General features: G+C 42.0%; 1 protein-coding gene across 1 annotated transcript; it reads left to right on the top strand.

The window, feature by feature from the left end:
- The first annotated feature begins 5843 nt into the window (after window positions 1-5843).
- LOC126398787 (bcl-2-modifying factor-like) lies at window positions 5844-20138 on the top strand. Its single transcript, XM_050058380.1, has 4 exons — window positions 5844-5969; window positions 8911-9156; window positions 10556-10773; window positions 15449-20138. Exons 2-4 carry the CDS (start codon window positions 8934-8936, stop codon window positions 15563-15565), a joined length of 558 nt encoding a protein of 185 aa, XP_049914337.1. The 5' UTR covers window positions 5844-5969; window positions 8911-8933; the 3' UTR covers window positions 15566-20138.
- Window positions 20139-21459: the final 1321 nt, after the last annotated feature.

Genomic DNA, 21459 nt, shown 5'->3' with positions numbered 1-21459 from the left:
AAACGCACTATTCTTGGAGCTATTGTTTGGGAACATTAATTAGTTATTGATAAAGGGAACTCAGGGGAGTAAAAGAAGTGATGAAATGCTTATGGGCGTTTCGATTTTTTTCTCATTTCTTTGTTTTTCAAATGCGGCACTCAGTGGACTAATTAATTTTTGAAACGTTCCACCTTAATAAAGTCACTTTAAATGCCTGAATTTCACATCAAACTGTTGCAAAACTGATGTTTTATACTTTTTAATTCCAGTGGGGGTTTTTTTCTAATCAGCCTCAGATTCAGCTTTGTATTCTTCAAACTGCACTTTAATAATGAGGTATTTATTAGTAATTATTCACACAACACAACTGTCCTTAAAAATCCTGATTATCTAAATAGATAAAATAGCGAAGTGCTAACAGAAAACTTAAATTAGTCTAAATTAGTTTACTTGTTTCACCCTCAACAATCAACCCTTAATTGGTTAACCGCTGAGAATATTTTTGACCAGATATACATGTTGGTCTGTAGGTTAAATTTGCTTCTCTTTAGTTTACTGCACTGCACACCACTCAGGTCTGCCAGGAGCTAGCTATAGTGACGTCGCTCATTTGGCAATCACCGCTACTAATGCCATCCTGACAAAATCAGCATTCCTGTGAAAAGACTGGGCCCGCTGTCCTGCCTCCCCCAGGTAGCTCCAATCAGTAAGCAACTCAGTTTTGAGCAACAAACCTTAAGCTGTTGGCTTTGGTAGCAGAACTACCAGTGTCAGCATGGCTAATGGTGTTAACCATAGATCTATCAAGAGAACTGGATACAGTGTTGGAGGCGGGGCCCGTTCATTCCCATGAAAGTTGCTCAGTGGCAAATGCCAAAAAAAAAAAGGCAAAAAAGCTCAGTTTCTGCGGTATGAAATTACCCAGATGTTCCACATTGTGGGGCCCATACAGGAAGTGCGCTAAAAAATGACCGAGCACATCCAAGCAGCTAACATTCGCCAGTCGAGTGGCTAACTTTTGCTGGTTGAGCAGCTGTTTTCAGGGTTAGCTCTCCGCTAACTTTAGTGGGGATAAAATAATTTAATCTTGTGGCTCTTCAATACTTTCGAAATGTTATCAAACTGAATGGATCAAATCCGGTAAGTAAAACAAAGCTTATTGCAGGGTTCTGACGCTCAAAAAAATTTATTCACTGATTTACGGACATCTCTCTCCCAGTGTAAGTCTATGGGAAAAAGTCTTTTTGGGCCCCATGGCATCATGTGACAGACCTAGTCATTGTAATTCCACTTTTAGCCACTATGTAAAAATTGACTTCAAAGCTCGGCACTGTTCCTGAAGGATTGGTGCTAACATAGTTAACAGTGCTAAAGGGGATTCTCAGCTCATAGTAAAGCCACTTCCTCACTGAGGCTACCTGGGGGGAGACCGGAGGGTGGCCACCATGTTTCCGCAGTGGTAAATGCGGAATGAGCTGCTGCGCCAGCTACCGGCCATGAGATCCAGGTGGTGTGCTGTGGACAGTGGCCAAGGCTAATGTTAGCTAACCAGTGGAGTGGGCGGTGGCCACTGTACATGCTAACACAGCTAGCCAGGTGTCTGTCAACAAAGCCAACAGAAAATAAAATACAAGGCAAGACATGTATGTCACAAAGCATTTAAATTTCACCACATTGAACCCTTTGAAATGCAGTGCTAGTCAATGGAGCGCAGGTTTAAAACAAAAAGCCTCTTGTTTTTAACGTCATTTTGCCCTTTTTCCTTGAAGGCGCTGTATGTAAGAATGTGGCCAAAACGGTTACTGCACTCAAATTCAAAATACTGCCGCGAGTCGTGTTCACCCCCCCTCCCCTACAGATTCGAGGTTGCTGAACAGCGGCACGCTGGAGACTGATGTGTTTGCCCACGGAAGGCTACTGTGGCAGGGCCGCGTCGCCGCATCCTTCATCTTCGGTTTTCCAACGGACTGTTCGAGCAAGTCCGGCTTCTCTGCTGCTAACGCTGCTGCCGGGATACAGCTGAGGAGGAGCCGACTGCTAATGCTATGTACCGGGACACTGCTAATGCTGCTTGCCGTGCTGCTGTAGCTCAGTCGTAACTGTAACTGATGCTGAGACTCTACTGACTGTGTGACTGGTAGACGGCGGTGGGTGGCGCAACAGGCAAAAACACAAATTCAAAACATAAACATGATTTGCGGACTGTAAAATTTTTTTTAAAATGCGAATATTCTGGCTGTACTATTGTTGTCAGTGAGATCAGTATGTTATATGAACATTATTCCTTAGTCTCTGTGACATATTAGGATGATTTTACGACTATTTGCTTTAGATTTCTTACATATAGCTCCTTAAAGATTTAACCGGCTAGTGATTGGTTAATGGATGTCAGGCTTTCGACATTAAGATGAATCAAAGTGACATCTCTACATATTTCCTCCTGACATCTCCATGACACTTAATGTGGCAGCTGAAATACAAATACCATCTCAGCTTGAATACTAGTACCATTGTTATAAAATGCAATTAAAGCAGGAGCATATATGCAATGAGTCACTTAGTCTACTTTTAGAATTTGACTCTATATTTTTAAACCTGCACACAAATGTGATTTAACACTAGTTAGGGTGTGGAGATTCAGCAAAATAACGAAAATGTGTGTTATTTTTGTTCATTGCTGTGCATGCAATACTTAAATGTTCATCAGAAAACAACCACCATCTGATCTTCCAAATTTTGGGTGGGGTCCCTCTCACTGCAGGAGTGTAGTTGGAGGGGGTTGGCGTGGATGGGGGGTTGGGAGACGTCAAGCGGCAGCTTAAACAAGGCTGAGCAGGGGGTTGTTTGCTGGTCTGCCAGTAAACTGTGCATGGGAATGTTGTCAAAAGTTGAGAAAATCACACTTCACACATTACCAGCTGTACAATAAAGGAGTGGGAAAGTGTGAAAACATAACATCCTGCACGGGCCGACCAACACGCCACGCAAAAGCAACAGCATCTGCTTTCATCCAGAAATTGTCTCCTGGGAAAAATCTGACTCACACGATGGATCAAATAGTCTCACTCTCCTCGCCGTCCTGGTTGTTTTGCACTCAGTCACCCCTTTTTGCAGATAAGGCTTGATTTCACTGTACTATATTGAGTGATGCCACGTGACCCCCAACCCTGCGATGAGGGTCACCAGCCACGGCTGCTGTTTATTTCACTGTCACAGTGTATCCATCAGACATCACGTTCAACAATGGGACGCCCTCAGGGGCCCTGTGCTTATATCAATACGTTGTTGTCAAGCGCCAGGGCACATTTAAGGACATTTTAAATTCTACTGTGACATGTTATGCTCAATGGTGGAAGAAGTATTCAGATTCCCTAATTAAGTAGAAAAACCACAATGATTGGCAAATTATGAGACAATGGGCCCCTGGGCACAGACATGCGAAGGGCCCCCCCACCTCTCCTAAGAGAGGTAAGACACACAGACTTTGTGGTGGTTTTGTCTCTTTCGCTGTTGTTGTGTTGTGTCTCTTTGTAGATGTTATGCATCTTTTTGTGGTTTTGTATCTCTTTGTGGTAATTTTGTATCTCCACATAGTTGTTTTGTGTCTCTTTGAGGTCATTTTGCATCTCCTTGAAGTCATTTTGTGTCTCTTTGAGGTCATTTTGTGTCTTCCTTGTTGTTGTTTTTTGTCTCCATGATGTCATCTCCTTGAAGTTGTTTTGTGTCTGTGGTAATTTTGTGTCTCTTTAGACCTGTTTTGTGTGTCTTTGTGGTCATTTTGTGTCTTCCTTGTTGTTGTTTTTTGTCTCTATGATGTCATTTTGCATCTCTTTGAAGTTGTTTTGTGTCTGTGGTAATTTTGTGTCTCTTTGAGGTCATTTTGTGTCTCCTTTTAGTTGTTCTGTGTCTCTCTGAGGTCATTTTGTGAATTTTTGCTTCTGTTTGTGTGTCTTTGTGGCCTTTTTATGTCTCCTTGTAGTTGTTTTGTGTCTCTTTGAGATCATTTTGCGTCTCCTTGTAGTTTGATGTCTCATTTAGGTCATTTTGTATATGTTTGCTCCTTTCTGTGTGCCTTTGAGGTCATTTTGTGTCTCCTTGTAGTTGTTTTGTGTCTCTTTGAGGTCATTTTGTGTCTCTTTGAGGTCATTTTGTGTCTCCTTGTAGTTGTTTTGTGTCTCTTTGAGGTCATTTTGTGTCTCTTTGTGGTTAGTTTATGTTAATTTGAGTGACATTTTGCAGGTGAAGGCCTGGGGGAGGCCCTGACACTTTGGGTCCCTGGGCCTGTCCCCAGTTGGCCCTTTCAATAATCCACCCTTTACCACAATGTAGAAACACTTCATTACTAGTTAAAGTTAGTCAGCAGTTAAACTTAGCATAAGTACAAAAATTAATCCGCTCACTATGCCAACGCCCGGTGCAAAGTCCTACAATAGTGAAAAGGCATTTTAAGTTCATAGTTCATGTAAGTGCAGATCATTTTAACTACGTATGTTATGTCTGCCTATAGATTTTGGGTAATAGCATCTGTAACTAATCATAGGGGTTTGTATGTAAAATAACAATCTGTGGAGGTAGGCTACTACCAGGTATACAGTATTTGTCTTTGGAATGTGTTGGTGTGTATAAAGTAGTATAACAAAGTAACACTCAAGTACAGTAAGTACCTCAAAACTGCACTTACATACAGTACTTTAATAAATATACTATATATATATTAAACCACTGGTCATGTCTCTTTAATAATGTTTGCATGACTCATGTTTAGACATTAAAAAATAGAATATAATGCTATCTAACGTGACACCGACATGCATGTGTGACAGTGAAATTTATGAATCTATTTGTTGCCGTGACAGTACACATCCCATCCTCACACCGACCCCGGTAATAGGGGGGTACGATCACTCTATCTAGCAGCAGCTCCCAATCAGCTGAGCAGAGCACTGAAAGCGGTCACATGTCTTATCTGGGTTTGTGTTTTTCCCCCTCCACGTGTCAAGATACACAGAGCAGAAGGCGGGACCAAAACAAACCATTCGATTGGTCCACGGCGTGTCACCAGCTTATGGTCGCGAGGAGGCAAGGAGGAGGACTGCTCTCTTAAAGGGCCAGCTGCAGTATTATTTTATTTCCAGCTCAACAACAATACAGCATGAGCTCGACATCTCATGCAGACACCAATGAAAATGTGAGAGCTTTTATTATTTTTATGTTTATTTTGAATGCTATAGTTATTCAAGCAAGGATTAATTTGTCAAAAAATGGCACTAAACCATTAGAAGTAGTGGTGCTGTAGCTAAGTAAATGCACAAAAAAGCACAAATTTGGAGTATTTGTTATTTATTTGAGCACTTCCGCTTGTTTCTTTATACATTTTATGACAGGTTTAGTTAGGCTGCTACAAAATAAAAATTTTGCATACACAACATAACGTGTGTACATGAGATATATGGATTAAAATACCTAACAGTGTCGAAAATATTTAAAATCAGCACATTTTGATCAACTTTAGCTGCAAAATGCTGCACATTATACGCAATAAATAATAAATAACATATTTCTGCGTCAGATGCTCTTACTTTGGTTTTTAAGAAATATTTTCAATGCAATAGGTGTTTTTACAGTGTGATATTACGACTTTTGCGTAAGCAAATGAGCAGTAGACTCACTCCATCATTGACCATTTGCTAAAATACACATGTAAACGTTTTTTTAAAGCGTTTAATATCGGTTCAGTGTGCTGTATTTGCATAACACTGTATCTGACTCTCTGTTCCTTTCACATTATTAAGAAGGGGCGGCTCCCAGTCACCGGGGCGGGCCGCTTTTTACACAGGGAAAAAAACAACCCCTCTCCAGTCAGCAAACATGTATGAGTGGCTGTAATGCAGAGGGATACAAGTCGCATCAACACAGTCCGTAGGAAACAAGGTAACGGCAAGTTGTCAAGATACCACCGATCACAACGGAAAACGCGTCTGCTGGCGGTGAGTGTAACGGTCGTTCATTTTGAATTCTCAAATCGTTCCATCAGCAACGTCGCGTGCTGTGTTGTTTGTGGGAGTTTTGTCAACACAGCCCGGGCAGCTTGGGGCATGCCCGGGCAGAGACGGGGTGAGCGGCGGCGGACTTTTACCGGAGCTTGTGGCAGAGGGCATTTATAAATATATTTCTGTGCTGTTATTCACACCAGCGATGCTTCTTTTTGTTGTTTCAACGGCTGAAGTGAATTTAACGACGAATTCACTTGGTTGCATCCATCACCTATTCAACGCGCGCGTGCATTCTCAACGTCCCGGCTGATGCTGCCCGGTGTTTGGGACACAGCCGCTGGTGGGTAGCGTAGTTCTTTTAAACCATTAAACGATGCTAGCAGCTAATTAGCTTAACACCACAAACTGAAACGACTTGTGTTGTTTTATTTCACGCTTTAGTGACTTAATAGCTGAACGTATCGGCTGTTTCCTCAGAGCTGTTTGTTTTGGGGAAGAGTTGTCAGGCGAAGTGGAGGAGAAAGTGTCAAACGGAGGATAATAATAGGAAGCCATGCGAGTAAAACTGTTGTAACACGTTAATTAAATGCTTCTAGTTTGTTACCGCTGTCACGACTAGCTTAATAATTAGCCCAAGAGTGTGGGTTAACTTTTATGTTTTTTAAGCAAGAAAAATAAGTTTAAATCCACATTTTTTAGGCTGTGGTTAGCACCATTTGTCAGCATCCTGTTTCGACAGGTTTCTTCATTAAAAGACGTCAGTTTGTGGATGTTGTTATGTGTGCAATGATGAACGGCCGGACTCAGCGTGCTTCCGCGGTGAGCTGCCCAGGGCATTGTGCTCCTTATGCGGATACAGATGCAGCACATTCCCGGTGGTTTTCGGAAGCCCACTTATACACGATTTAAACAATTTTATTCTAAAATGTTTGCAACTTTTTTTAAAGCAGTGCAGATAATACTTTTCTACCTATTTGGTGACTTAATTAACAACAAAAATGTAATAAATACAAAACAATCGGCTGTATTGGATTATTTACATGCTCCTGCCTATTTCCAGTGATAGGTGAAGCAGGGTTCATGACTTCATTGTAGCTTGTCACTAACACACTGATAACCACAGGATATTATTTACACGAAGGCAGCAGGATAAATAGCACCTTGAGTGCACCCCCACCCAGAGTGCTGCATGGAGGAGAGCCCGGTGCACAGATGGTGCAGCAGAGGGAGCCACTTTCTGCTGCAGCTTTGAGCCTCTGACCAGCACTGTGGTGGCTGCCAGGCCTCCCTGCTGCCCCAGGCAGTGTGTGTGTATCAGTGTGCATGTGTGTGTGATGTCTTTCTGTGTGTCTCCCTGTCTATGTTTGTTTTTTATGTGTCTGACACTATGGTAATCTTGCCAGTCCTCTTTTGACTGCCAGTGGAAATTCAAGACAGGGCTCGCATTGCCATTGACACACACAAGTGCACATTAGTTCTGAGTGAAACTTGTGGCACAGTTGCAGAGATGCCCATATTGCTTGCATAGCATTAATTAATGTACTGTATCTTGCCTGGAGGACAAGTTAATGCAGATTAGGGCTGTTTTGAAATTCTGTAACGCACAACTAATTAGTGTGCAGTGGCAAAATGGACTGATTTGATGATTAAATGCCCCAGGAACAATGGAGACCAGTGTGTGGGTCAATATATTTTTTTGTTTACCAAAAGAGACTTACATGTTACAATAATGAGGCCTAGATAATTACAATGTTTTTCCACAGTTGTTCAAAATGTTGTTTCCTCCTGTGACTCCATATGATATGACATCATGCTAAGAGACACTTTCACAAAGAGATATATGACTGTGGCGGCCTCGCTCAGTAAACATAATTCCAGTATATCCAGTTTCAACTTTTGCATTTGCCAGTCAACCCAGCCCATTTGTCTCCACTCACACAACAAAAGGAAAAAGACAGACACCCCTTGACAAAAAAGATGAAACACTAGTTCAGATTGTGGCATGTGGCCAAGCAGGAAGAGAGTGTGAGTGTTTGCGTTCAGCGGGCACAGTTTAGGATGGAGTGAAACTCGTTATCTCTGTCATGAAACGGCTGCTGCACACAGCACATGACAGTCTAGCCAGGACTTTGGTTTCACTGAGGTTTCACTCACACACCACCCACTGTTGTGTGTGTGCGTTTACAGTGTGGACAGGCAGCTATCCAGTGATTGTGTGGTTGAGAGAAAGGGAACAACGAGCATAGGTATTAATGTTGAGCTGTAGAAATGTGCAGGAGGAAGCTAATCTCCTGACTGTGACTCTGCTCTGTGGCACACTGTTCCAGATTAAGGTAGTTGTGAGGGGAGGAAAAAAGCCTCTACGGTGGATCTTTTGGCACCAAATTACTATTTGGAAGGAACAGCTTGGCAAAATCTGCTGCAGGAGGGTGGCAGATTTGGCGTCGCATTTTTAGCTGCCCACCGGGTTCCCCTACACAGGGTGTCTCCATACGTTTGGCTCCTGTTGCTATTCATCACTATATTATAAGAGATGATAGCCACATCTTGTATGTTTACATTGGCAGATCCATCTGTGCTTCTGGGACTATCCATCTTTGCTTGTTTGTTTTCAGTATTACCCAACACAACATTAGCCTCGCACTGGGCATTATAATGACTAATGATTTATTTTTATTTAATGCAGACATGGTGAGATAATTTTGGATCTGCCAGAGGGCAAAGTTTCCACTAATAACAGAATGATATTTGGCACTTTTTGTTTGGTCTTGAAACAAATCACACCCAAATTACTGGCAAAGTAAAGATCATGAACACATAGGTATGAGTCAAACACAGTCCCATAAATATGTTTCTTATTTACACAACCAAAAAGTTTCGAACACTTGTCATCTCATTCTAAAGTTTCCATCTCGTGTCCCCTTCTCGTCTCCAGGGAGTTTACCGCTGAGGCGTCGGATGGATGATGAGGAGGAGGACATGTCACGGCCCATCTCGCAGCTCTGGGGAACGCCCTTTAGGGACGTCAAATACGAAGACCGCGCCACACAGATCGCGGCCGGACAGGCTCTTGTCGCCGTCACCGCTGCCGTGCCAGCGTCGCAGAGCCACAACAACAACAGCATCGGCATCAACACGCTGCCCTGCAGCTTGCACCGGCAGCCTCGCATACCCTTTCACGGTAAGGAGGGGTGAGGTCATGTGAGCCTGCTGATGTACATGCAGGCTTATGTTCAGCAATGTTGTACGTCAGCCTTAGACTGTTAGTCATTCCTTTTATCTGGCGGGTAATCACTGGAACCTGTCCTCAAAGACCCGAGTGGTTAAACCTGTCAATCTGATTTGAGGAGTGTCAGAGAGGATGAGAGCGAGAGGCTGGTGCTTTCTTTGTTCTCGGGCTATTAGATGAACTGAACTCCATTTTGAAATATTATTAGTGAAAAACAGACATGCTTAGAAATTATTTTCCTTGTGGCTGGGAGATTCCCTTGTCATATTACATGCATGCTGACGTCCTGAGGAACATGCCATTCTAAGAAGGAAGTTTGTTTACTGTGCAGATATGCTTTCATCTCTACTAATATTAATATACTATCATTCCAACCACTGTCTTCTTCTTTGTTTTGCATTTTAAATGAGCATTTCTTGAAAACAGACGTCACTAATTTCATACATACATTCCCGCGCTAACTTTTAATCCAATATTGTCCTCCCATCCCTAATCAAATCAGTGTGACATCACCCTAATCGAATTGAACGAATGTTGAAGTAGAATGTTGTTTGTTTGTTGACTCAGTGTCAGCGTGTGAGAGGTACACATTGTCCTGGGTTTAAAGTGATCAATACATAAACACCACTGACAGTTATTACCTTGTCGTTCATTGCAATCTGCGCAGTAATGGATGTCATGCACTTGGCCCGCTGCCATGTCTTCTTCCCAAACAAAGTCCAGGGTGCTCAGGTTTTTTTTTTAGATATATTATGGTCCTCCGTGAGACTGAATAGCGGGGCATTCTGCACACATGATAACATAAAAAAAAAAATGTTTTCCCTCCAAGTGGCATGACTGCAGAAGCACATGCTAGAGGCGATGAGTAAACTCAGCGACACAGAAAGATAGCAGTTCACTGAGGCTGTTGTTGATTTAATAAGGTGTTTGAGTTTTCCCCTGACCAACACTCTCCCTCTTTCTTGTTTGTGGATTCTTCAGTTGTACTTGGAGTGCCTAGCTTGTAATTTGTCCCTCTGAGATCTGATAAAACCTGTTTGTGTTTCACACAGCAATATAACAGCAGTGTAAAGTAGACACTGTGTATTTGACTCAGCTGGTCGGACACAGCTGTGTTTGAGGCCATTAATAGTAATCAAGATACTCGGGCTTATGTGAAGACGGCCTGCAGAGTGTTTTCTGAGGTTTGCTGAAATCACAAAGTAGAACAGAAGTGGTTTTACTGAACTGATATCAGTAATGTCTCTTTGCCTGATATTCATCTTGGCACTGACACTGACACTGACATCTTGGTGTTTTAGAGATCCAACAACAACAGCAAGTTTTAAGAAGCTTGATGTTTCCCTTTTAGGCAACGCTGGATTACGCTCACATTTCCCTGCTCAGTTTGAGCCCATGGAGGACCGGGGAGAGAGACAGATTGAGGAGGAGGAGGAGGAGGACAGAGGTGAGGAAGATGACAGGATGGCAGAGAGGCCCGAGGAGCAGGCGGGGGTGAGCGTCGAGGCGCAAATCGGTCGTAAACTTCGGGAGATCGGAGACAAGTTCCAACAGGATCACGTTGAACTGGTAAGCCTCTCACTCCCAAGCAGTGAAGTGGATCCTTAGACGACCTCCCACTTCAAAAAATCAGCCACAGAACCTGAATGCACTTTTAAGTACAATGTGTCAAAGTGTAAACTATAGGAAAACAAGTGGACTAACATTGCCTCAAAGAAGAAGTGGATGCTACCTAACTAAATGCTCTGTTTGGCTGTTAAGCATCTGCTCGTGCATATCACAGAGACAAGTCAGCAGCATGGGACTGTGGGTCCTGGGCTACATCCACACAGATACATTTACACTTAGCATCTCACTACTCTGGTGTTTTGAATTCCTAAAAGGGAGATCCTTGAAAACACTGCTGACCCTGTTTAGTTTCAAATCTCAGAGGTTGTGTTTTAGTCAGTCGAAAACGGTGACCTATGGAAATGATGAGGCAGACACCCTTGTTCGCTTCCTGGTCTTATCAGTCACAGCTTGTTAAGTCAAAACATTATAGCAAGGTCTACATACCTGTTGTCATGTCATCATTCTTGTGTGAGTATTCCTTTCCCATTGCCATAGCTTCCTCTGGCAATGGTACCGCTCTTATATACTGTTGTAATTGCTTTGTAATGACTCCCAGTCTGTTTTCCGCCACCTTGACTGTCATAGTCATGTTACACATTAACGGTTCAACTCACTGTCGGTCAGAGCAAAGATATTGCTGGTCTTGCTTTGCGCCATCTCTGTAGTATTCTCTGTAACTAAGCACCCAACCACAGTGATACACACATGCCTAGAGTATGTAAATGGTCATATCATAAGCATTTTCAGGCATGCTAATATGAACAGAGATAAATTCTGAAACAATGCTTAAACGCTCATGTGTAGAGAGATCATTTTCACTTTAAAATGCCGCCTCTTAAACTCTCGTCTTAAACGACATCTTGTTGACTTGACACAAAGAGTTCGTCTTGGTGTGTTACATGTGAACTCTTTATGCTTGTCAGCTTTTACTTGATTAGAGACACAAGTCAGAGCTGCCTTGTGCCAATTTGTGGCTCAATCTTGGGAAGAAAGGGGGCAGAACATTTTGCCAGCTGGATTGGCCGCAACCCACATTGGAGATAAAAATAGCCCGTGCAGTGATTCAACCACTTTCTTGGCCAAGCTGAAGGAAAAAATCCTAAATCACTAATAAGGCACGATTTAGTAACTTCATACATACAGGGTACTAAACCTACAGAACTAATGTGTACTCAGTAGCTGTAGGAATAGATTGTGACATGAGGCTGTTGTACAAACACACTTTCCCACTGACATTATCTAAATATTGATTCTTAGTTTGGCTCTTTGGTCAAGGTCATGTTTGTCTTCTAAACTACTAAAACTGGACCTCAGTCTAAGCAGAGGGTTATACAACACTCTGCCAGTACTGCGTAAGTGGTCACTGATACCATGTCATTACAGTCAATAGGAATAATATGTTTCGTGGTATATAAAGACAGAAGAAAAGAAAGTAATCCATGCCCTCATCTGTTTGAACGCTCCCGATGCGCTTAGAAAGAGCAGATGAAATGACATCCTCCTGCAATTTCCTTCATCCCTTTGTCTCCGCTCTGTAATTTAAAAGATAAAGTGTTTGTTACTCTGCGTCCTTTACCTTAAAGCAGACATCTTTATACTGAACATATACCTCATGAAGCATGAAACAATTTGGGACTTGTAAAGAGATGATGAAGGTAATTGAGCGTGCAGCCTTGCAGTTTGCGGAGCTCCCGAGGGAATAGTTCAGCACACATACCTTTTTCTAGACTACAATATGTGGTTAATTGTGCATATCAAGAAATAAAATCCACATGGCAAACAAGCTAGGAGTTGTGGCACAATATTACACATGACAACATGTTCCAGCGGCAATCTGCCGCCTCGTTTTTTGGCATGATTCGGTGTCACAATATGTTTGATAACAGGTCCAGGGGGTATCAGTGTTTGTAAAGCAGTTACTGAGAGTCCACACAAGTCACGTGATTATGAACTTAGTTAATAAGTACAAATATACTGGGAGTGGTATCGTGTTTTCTTATCTGCAGCTGTGACTGTTTTGCCAATGGGGGTCTGTGTCGACAACAAGGTGTGGTTGATAAGTTTTGAAAAACACTTAACTGTGCGGTTAATGGAGACGGAGGGAGTAAATAGAGTGAGAGACAGAGTAAAAACAAAGTGATATACGGCGACAGACTTTGACAGACACTGTAAAGAGATTGAGAAAGAACAGGTGAGATCGATGTGACTGTCACAAACAGGAGTGAGCAGCATGTCTGTGTCTGGGTAGACTTGGCCGGCTGTTTATACGCCGTCTAAAAATAGAGTCTGACTCACGGCTACCCACAATACCTCAGTTGTCCCGCTGACTGCCTCAGAGTGTGTGCGTCTTTGTGTGTGTTTTTTGGTTTGCGTGTGCAACTCTATGACAGGGAGATAAGAGAGAAAATGTTCTTTTTTGTCTGCTGTCTGCACTCGAGTCGGTTTTATCCTGCAGGATCTGATACTGCTGTTGTAGGAATATTCCAAAGGGAGAATAATCACAAATGATCCGTTATGATATCTAGTCACTTCTCCTGTATTGTGTCTGCTGCTATTGTTAAGACTTCTGCCTAGCCAAGCAGAAGTTGCCGGTGTGGGCTAATGTGTGGGTTTTTGTTGAAGTGAAGTAGATTGTATTTGTGGTTTGAGTCTAACGTGAGTTTTGACTACTTGTGTGGCAAATAAAATGCTAATACTGTCAGGGAGAAAAAAGTTAATCCATACTAACACTGAGTGAAGGAGCAAACACGGATGTTGTCAGTTTTCTTAACCGTTTCGGGAGGCATTAACCTAGAAAGGGCAAGCAAAATACACACCATTCTCCTCTACCCACGCAAATGACAGCAGAAAGAGGAGCCTCATGTGGAACAAACCAGGGTACTGTTTAAATAAGCTCAGCAGTGTAGAATTAAGGCAATTAAGGACAATTAGGGTTACATTTAGCGGTGCTGGTTCAATTCAGTTCAGTCTGCTAGTTTTGCATCAAATAGCCTGTGGCGAACTCTGATTGCTGGGCTGAAAGAGACCTTGATGGAGAGAGCAGAGCAGAGAAAGAGGGAGATCGTAACATGAATGCTTATGCAACAGGCTGCAATATCTGAGCACGGCTGTTCAGAGAGCCAGTGGGAGCTGTGCAGGATCAGAGATGAGGAAGGGGGGGAGAGAGAGGAGATTGCAGGCTGCAGCAGGAACCCCTTCATCTGTCTGTAGTCCAGGCGGGCCGCACAGCCCCCCGATAGAAAATGACAGAGCTGGGAGAAAGGCAGCTCCATAGGAGGGAGCAGTTTCATTTTCCTTTGGCTTTGTTTTGATAATTATTCAGCTGACTTCGCTATTACAAGAGACGCTGTGATGAAATAGGCAGCACGTTCTCTGAAAGCATTTCACTTTGAGGCTCTTGTTTAGAAGTCAACAGTGCAACATTTAACAAGAGGGACTGTCTCGAACCTCAGGGAGGATAGAGTGATACTATGATGATGAATGGCAGCTCCTTTGGGCTGTTTCACAGTTGTTAGCCTGGTCATTTTCGTCCTTTCATCACACAGCTAAATCAAGTATTACAATTAGCTTCTGTGTGGGGATGAGAGTCCCTAAGAAATCAGAGGGCCAATTCACCCGATACTGTGTGTTCTGCAGGGTATGCGTGTGACAGACATGTTTGCTAGACACAAGCTAATGTTGTGGAAACATCCAGTCTGCTCGGTCACATGGTTTGAGCTCACAGGGTTTACCACAGTTCACAAGGCTTTACCTCAAAAGCCTGTTATGATGAACTCTGATGCAGGGAAGTAATTTTCACCACTGACATGATGAAAGTCTGATCAGCAATGTAGCTGTGAGTAGGGATGTCACTTTTTCAGTTAGGCTAATTCGGCTTTCAGTAGCCTGACACTTGTTAACTGCTAACTAAGTTAACTTTTATTATTGGAAAGAAAAGAAACAACGCAACATGACGGGCAAAAGAAGGTGCACCATTGACTCTGAGCTTTAGTTTTGCATTTCAAAGTGCTACCCATGCCCACTGCCCACCCTCCACTCTCCACTGGTTAGCTAACGTTAGCTCTGGACTGCACACCACCTGGGTCGGGTGGGAACTAGCTAGTTAGCGCCTCTGGTCCCAGTGGTGGGAAGACATTGCTGCACAAGCATGATTGCCACCCTTTGATCCCTCCCCAGGTAGCCCAGTGGATAAGCGGCTTCATTTTGAGCTGCAAAACCCCTTCAGCATTGTTAACTATGTTAGCACCACTAGCTGTGTTGACACTGCTAACGGTGCTAACAGTGGTAACATAGTTGACAATGCTAAAGGGGGTTTCTAGCTGAAACTTGAACCACTTACTCATTGGGGCAACCTGGAAGGACACTAGAGGGTGGGCACAATGTTTCCACAGGAACGTGGTTGGATTGGGATAGCGTGACTAGCGGTAATTGTCGAATGAGCAGCTAGCTTTTACCAGACCTTGATGGTGCGCAGTGCAGTAAACTGAAGAGTATCAGAATTAACCTATAGACAAACATGCATAAAAGGTCAAAAATATTCTCAGCGGTAAACCGTTGACATCCCTATTTGTGAATTAACACACCCTCCCTGATGCTAACAAACTAATGTGTAATTTTTTTTGTCTCGGTGCAGTTCCTGAGGCATCAGAGACAAAACCTGCCTGCCTGGATGCGCCTCACGATGGCCCTGTTTGGCTTTCTGTTTCCAAGAGAGGCTCTCTTCCCCCGCCTGAGAGGACAGCAGAGATGAAGGGGCTTCCTGCCGGCCCTTGCCTCAGCCCTTGTTTTACCCCGACAGGAACAAGGGACCAGACTTTTTAAGAGATGGCACTGTAAGATGGAACACGGGTTTGGATTTTGTTTTCTAATTGAATATGAAGATGAGATGAAGAAAACACTGGTCACCGCTGGACGGAGACTGATTACAATTTTTCTTAATTTTTTCTTTTTTTTTTTTTTTTTTTTTGGTTGTTTTTTCGCCTCTCCAAGAAGAAGCCATTGCGTTTGAAGAGATATTTTCGAAATATTTGTAAGATTACCTATTTTGTACAGTAGACTGCTCTTTTTTTTTTTTGGTATTTCAAGTCTTGAAGGACCTCCATCAGTCCAGGGAATGCCTTATTCTCTCCTGCCACAGTACAACTCTTTTGCATCAAGGAAATCATTAAAAAAAGAGATTCATGTTTTTTAAGATTAGGCCACTTTTTTTGGCGACAAACTGTGGACACGAACATTTCTGTGCTGAAGTTACTGACTTAAAACCTTGAGGACTCGAGGCACATTTCTAATTTATTCAGAGAAAAACAATAAGCCCTGTACTTATCCTTTACTGTTCCACACTGGCTAATTTCAAAATGGTGGTCATGACATTGTGGCGGTGCTACACACTGGTGTTAGTGTTGCACTGTCGGTCAGTTTAGATGTTTTGCCAGCTTCCACTGTAGACGTAGGGACATTTTATCAACCTGTGTCATCTGTCAGCCTCTCCATCTCCAGTACCACTCATGTTGTTAGAAGTGGCTTAAAGACCCACTGTGTAGATCCAGATCCTGTTGATTTAAAGGATGAACATGTATACTTGAATGTAGGTGTACTGAAGACATTGTAGTCGAGTAACTTCAATACCTGACATTATCGTGATTACTCTTTGAATTTGTGATCATGTGTATGTAGGAGTGCGTGCTTACTGTTTCCAAAATCTGCAGTCATTTTAAAACCAAATAAGCACAAACAAGTCTCCTTTGTGGGATCACGATCAGGGAACTGGAAAAAACAATCACACAGCTGAAAATCTTTGGATGAGTTTCATCGTTTTTCTGAAGCTTTTCAGTCTTTCTTTCTCTGGCTGGATTGACAATCGCAATTTTGCCCTTTGCTGCATTGTGTGGGTCGCCCGTGAGAGAGATGACATTTTATCAGCGTTTTTAGGGGCGAGCAATATTCAAGCCAGTGGAAGGACGTTTTTTTTAAAAAAAAAAAAAAAGAAGAAAATCTTAGGGATCTGTTGCATTTGCAATCAAACTGACAACCATAGAAGGAATGTTTCCCAAAATATGGCTGTGTTCTCAATGAAATACACCTCTTTACAAATTTCTTTGTTACAGAAACATTTTGGGTTAAAGGGTAACTTTGGTATTTTTCACTCTGGATCCTATTTTCACACATTTTTGTGTCTTAGTCACCAAAGGGTACAACAATATTTGAGCAAGAGGCTGCAGCATAACCACTCAGCGTTTCTGCATTGGCACTGCCCATTTACATCCACTAAAAGTGCTCGTTTGTTTGCCACCAACAGAGTCGGATTGTTATCGTTAGTATCTCACATGATTATGGAAAAGATCCCGAAGGGGGGAGACTGTTTTATCAAAGAGTAAGATCCTTTTTGTTTAACCATCACCAAACCCACCAGACTCCATTTGAATAAATTGAAATTTTATCACTGTATAACACACATTATTCAAAGTCAACAGAAACAAAATAAAACTCACAAAAGCTGCCTTAGCTCATCATCATCTTTCCACAACACTCACTGACTATGGTTTTGTTGAAATAAAACCATTATTCACCCAGTTAGATGTGAAAATGTTCTGACTCTATACAGGCTTAAATTACTGTTTTTTAAATGGAGTCTGGTGGGTGTGATGATCGAGATGTCGGGGCTGTTTCTGGTTGAATAAAAATGATCTTACTCTTTAATTAAAAGGTCTATCTCTGTTGGGATCTCTTCCATAATTATGTCAGACACATAAAATAATAATCTGAGCCTGTCAGTGGCAAAGAAGCACTTTTAGTGACAAAAACATGGGAAAATAAGGTCCAGGTTGAAAAGTACCAAAGTTCCCCTTTAAAGTTACTGAGATGCATTTTTATTTTATTTCACTCCAGGTGTAAATGTCTCGAGCACTGGTTCAATCCCAGCGTGCTGATACATGTACGTATCCACCTTTCATTCAAGTGCTTTGTTTCACCAAACTGCCAGTGGTACACCCAGCTTCACTGAGGACTTAGCTTCTGTACAGTTCAAGAACCGTTTTTTTACAGACACGGACACATTTGGGTATATAGGAGAAAGCTTATACACCCTTTGTGACAACTGCTACGTTAGCATGTTGCGACGACACAGCCACTGTTTCTCCATGTAAGGTTTATCAAGGAAATAGTCTGTAAGGACTTTAAATAATAAGATGTTAAAAATTCCTCATTTTTAAGTTTTATTTCAGTCTGTTGTAGATTCATGATATGAACTTTTGAAGACACTGATGGGTTTTTTTCTTTATGTTTTCTTCAGGGAGTAGTTAAAAACCATGTAAATTACCTGATGCTCATTATAAATTGCAAATAATCTGCCTCTGAGGACGATGCAGCGCAGACGATGCTGCACAAGCAAAGAGATATTTCATTATCAAAGAATATTCACTCAACATCAACATGGAAGAGTGTTACAGATTTTATTTTGTAACGACATGAGTAGCTGAACCAAAAGTTTGTTTCCTGCAAACAATGAACGCTGAGCCAATTCAGACAGTTGTGACGCACTCTCTGGTCTGCAGTCCAAAGCTCTTTTACCGAACGCCATGGTTAACTACTCCCTGTCCTTATCGAGAACAAGTTTCATTTTGTTTGGTTTTCTTTTTAGATAATTTATTCTAATTTATTTTGTGTATATTTGCTCAGTGCTACTGTATAGATGCTATCTCAGTGTGTACAGTCCTTTTCTTCTCGTTGTTGATGCGCATTCAGTTGTGTGTTTGATGCCTGTGTGTGGGGAGGTTGGACTAAAGCCATGTGCCTCGTGCGTCCTCACACGAATGGTGTGAGTCTTTACAAATCACGTGAACAAAAACAGACAATCAAATGTACAAAACGTGCCTTGTGAGTAACAGACCTGCCACATCATCACCGACACTTGGCATAATTCCCCCAAAGTCACTGGTCAACGCTCTCGTTTCACTCGGGCCCTGTGAGATTAACATGCTCTGACGCGATGGAGTCGGCACAAACAGTACGGCGTGTTCGTTGTGCCTTGATACAAACAAAATCTGTTTCACGAGGCACAGGCTCAACCTTTGACATCTCTCAGCACGAACGGCGAGTTTCACCACGCTTCTTAATATCAGAAACGACTGTTTGCAATCAATGTGCACTGTAAAAAAACAAACAACATTTTTTACCTGTATACTGTATTTTGCGCCTCTCTCTTTCTACTCCTGTGCTGAACTTCCCCTCTAGAAACTTTTTAAGATCTGTAATATGCTGGATCGGCCCGGCTCGTCTGGGTTTTTGTGCTTTATTATCTACAATCTAGTAGGGCTGTGGGTTTCTGTTTGAAGGAGGAATGAGCCACCATGGTGCCCAGTATTATTTGTATGTGAGACGGGTTGAACAGCCATCTGTCGCTGTGGTGTTGATCTGAGCCTGTTGTTACCAACCACTCTTGCAACCCTGACTCAAGTGAAACATTTGTTATTCGTTCAACCTTCAGTGTCTTTAATATCAAATTTCTTCGATCGTTTTTTTGAATATCCAAGAAAGAGTGCATCTTTACTGTCAAGTGCTGTGATTTGGTGTTTTTTATACATTAGACATGAATTTGACACAGCTATTGTTGCTATCTTTATATAAAAAACCCACACATTTTTAGCAAAAAATTTTCCATATCCTTTTGTAAGAAGACGAAGAAAGAACTACAACAACACAACTTTTTTGCTTTTCTATGCTTTTTTTTTTCCAATGTTGTGGCATTTTTAATTTTGGATATTGCCAAGTCTGCTGTGTCACTCTCAGTTCAAGGGCTTTTTTCGATATATGTAAATGGAGTAAAAATGCATGTCCAACATTCCTGAAAAAAAATCTGTATCTTAAGGGTTTGAATGTAATTTAATGGAGTGAAAACCACGATATCTCTTTTAATACATGAACTGAACAGTGGAACTTATTTCAGACTCTGGCGCCATGTGCGCGGCGAGTTTGTATTGTCTTCACATTTCTTTCTTTACGTTCAGAGTGGTCTCAAGGATTTCACACTCATGTGTCCTAATGAAGTGAGACCCAGTCCAGATGTAGCAGTTTTTGTTAAAGCATTGGCTGTGTTATCTTTGGGACTGCTCTGTGTCTACTGCACAGTTTTCAAACGGCGCAGGACATGAAGCGATGGAGGGAACGGAGGAGGACGGGGGATGTTTGATCTTTTTCTAGTGCAATATGCTGTACATAAGAGCTTGGCTCTCGAAATCTTACAATTTCTCTTAATTTCTTCTGTTGTTAAATGGGTACATTGCTGTTTTGTTTTGTTTTTTTCATTAAAACTTTATGGACAATTGAAATGGCTTGTGCTTGATTTCTTTTACCAAACACACACACAGTTTTACTCTCAAAAACAGCAAGAAAAACACATTGGTAATTCTGTATTAATTTCATTCCAGTCCACACAAAGTGTCTTAAAGGGACAGTTCACCCCAAAATCAAAAATACATATTTTTCTTCTTACCTGTAGTGCTATTTATCAGTCTAGATAGTTTTGGTGTTGCTAAGTATTAGAGATAATGACCATAGAGATTTCTGCCATCTCTCAAATATAATGGAACTAGATGGCACTCGGCTTGTTAAGCATCAACAAAAGTACATTTGAAGAACTTTTGGCATCCTCCTTGGCTAAATGTGACGTTAGTTAGCTAGCTCGGTGCCATGTGAGCTAGCAGTAGATGTACACTGATACAGTTGTCAGGTGTAGTTCGGTAGACAGAAAATAGTTCCTACATGAAACTGCTCACAACAAGGTCTGTGGATTATGTTGAGTAACCAGGTCATGATTTCTGGAAAAAGACATGAGTATTGAGTTTGTCAAATGTATTTTTTTTTTGGCACTTTGAGCACCACAAGCTGAGTGCTGTATAGTTCCATTATATTGGAGAAAACGCAGACATGTCTACGGCCGATATCTCCAACACTCAGCGATTCACACCAAAATAACCAAGACTAAAAAATAGCACTACAGGTAAGAGGAAAAATGTATTTTTGATTTGGGGTGAACTGTCCCTTTATCTATGAAAAGGGTTTGTTGTGCTCATCAGACTGTTAGTCGGAAGAAAGTGTTGCCTGCAACTGACACAGGGCGTTTTTGGTACTGGTTCCTATTTTTGGTTTTGACTGGTCTTTGACTAGCCTACCCATTTATTTTAAACCCACATTAATAATGGGAAAATGTGTCTGGGAAAAAGATCCTGGACAGGTAATGTGTTTGCACACATAAACATCACATCCTAGTTTCAGATACTTGGAGTAACCTGATAGAAATCAAAATTCATCCTCAAGGTGTGAATGTCTTTGCCAGAGTTTTATGACAATCAGTTCAGACATTTTATTCAAAACTGCTAGTGGTGGCACTAGTGGAAAAGTCAGGCGATTACTAAAGTGACTAGGATTCATCCTCTAAGACAGCTGATGAGACTCCACTCAAATAAGGCTGCAGGCCCTGATGGTGTCAGCCCCAGGGTGCTCAAAGCCTGTGCCCCCCAGCTATGTGGAGTACTTCAGCATGTCTTCAACATGAGCCTGAGTCTCCAGAGGGTCCCCTTGCTGTGGAAGACATCCTGCCTCGTTCCTGTGCCAAAGACTTCGCGTCCCAGTGGCTCCAAGGACTACAGA

This window comes from Epinephelus moara, chromosome 12 (genome assembly GCF_006386435.1).
Source record: "Epinephelus moara isolate mb chromosome 12, YSFRI_EMoa_1.0, whole genome shotgun sequence".
Classification (NCBI taxonomy): domain Eukaryota; kingdom Metazoa; phylum Chordata; class Actinopteri; order Perciformes; family Serranidae; genus Epinephelus; species Epinephelus moara.
Note: the sequence above shows the minus strand (reverse complement) of the source record. Positions and strands in the feature narration are given on the sequence as shown.

Bases quoted from the DNA above. Each gene is read 5' to 3' on its own strand.
- LOC126398787 (XM_050058380.1), top strand. From the start codon at position 8,934: ATGGATGATGAGGAGGAGGACATGTCACGGCCCATCTCGCAGCTCTGG. The intron at 9,157-10,555 runs GTAAGGAGGGGT...TTTCCCTTTTAG, and splicing joins GCCTCGCATACCCTTTCACG to GCAACGCTGGATTACGCTCA. The intron at 10,774-15,448 runs GTAAGCCTCTCA...GTCTCGGTGCAG, and splicing joins AACAGGATCACGTTGAACTG to TTCCTGAGGCATCAGAGACA.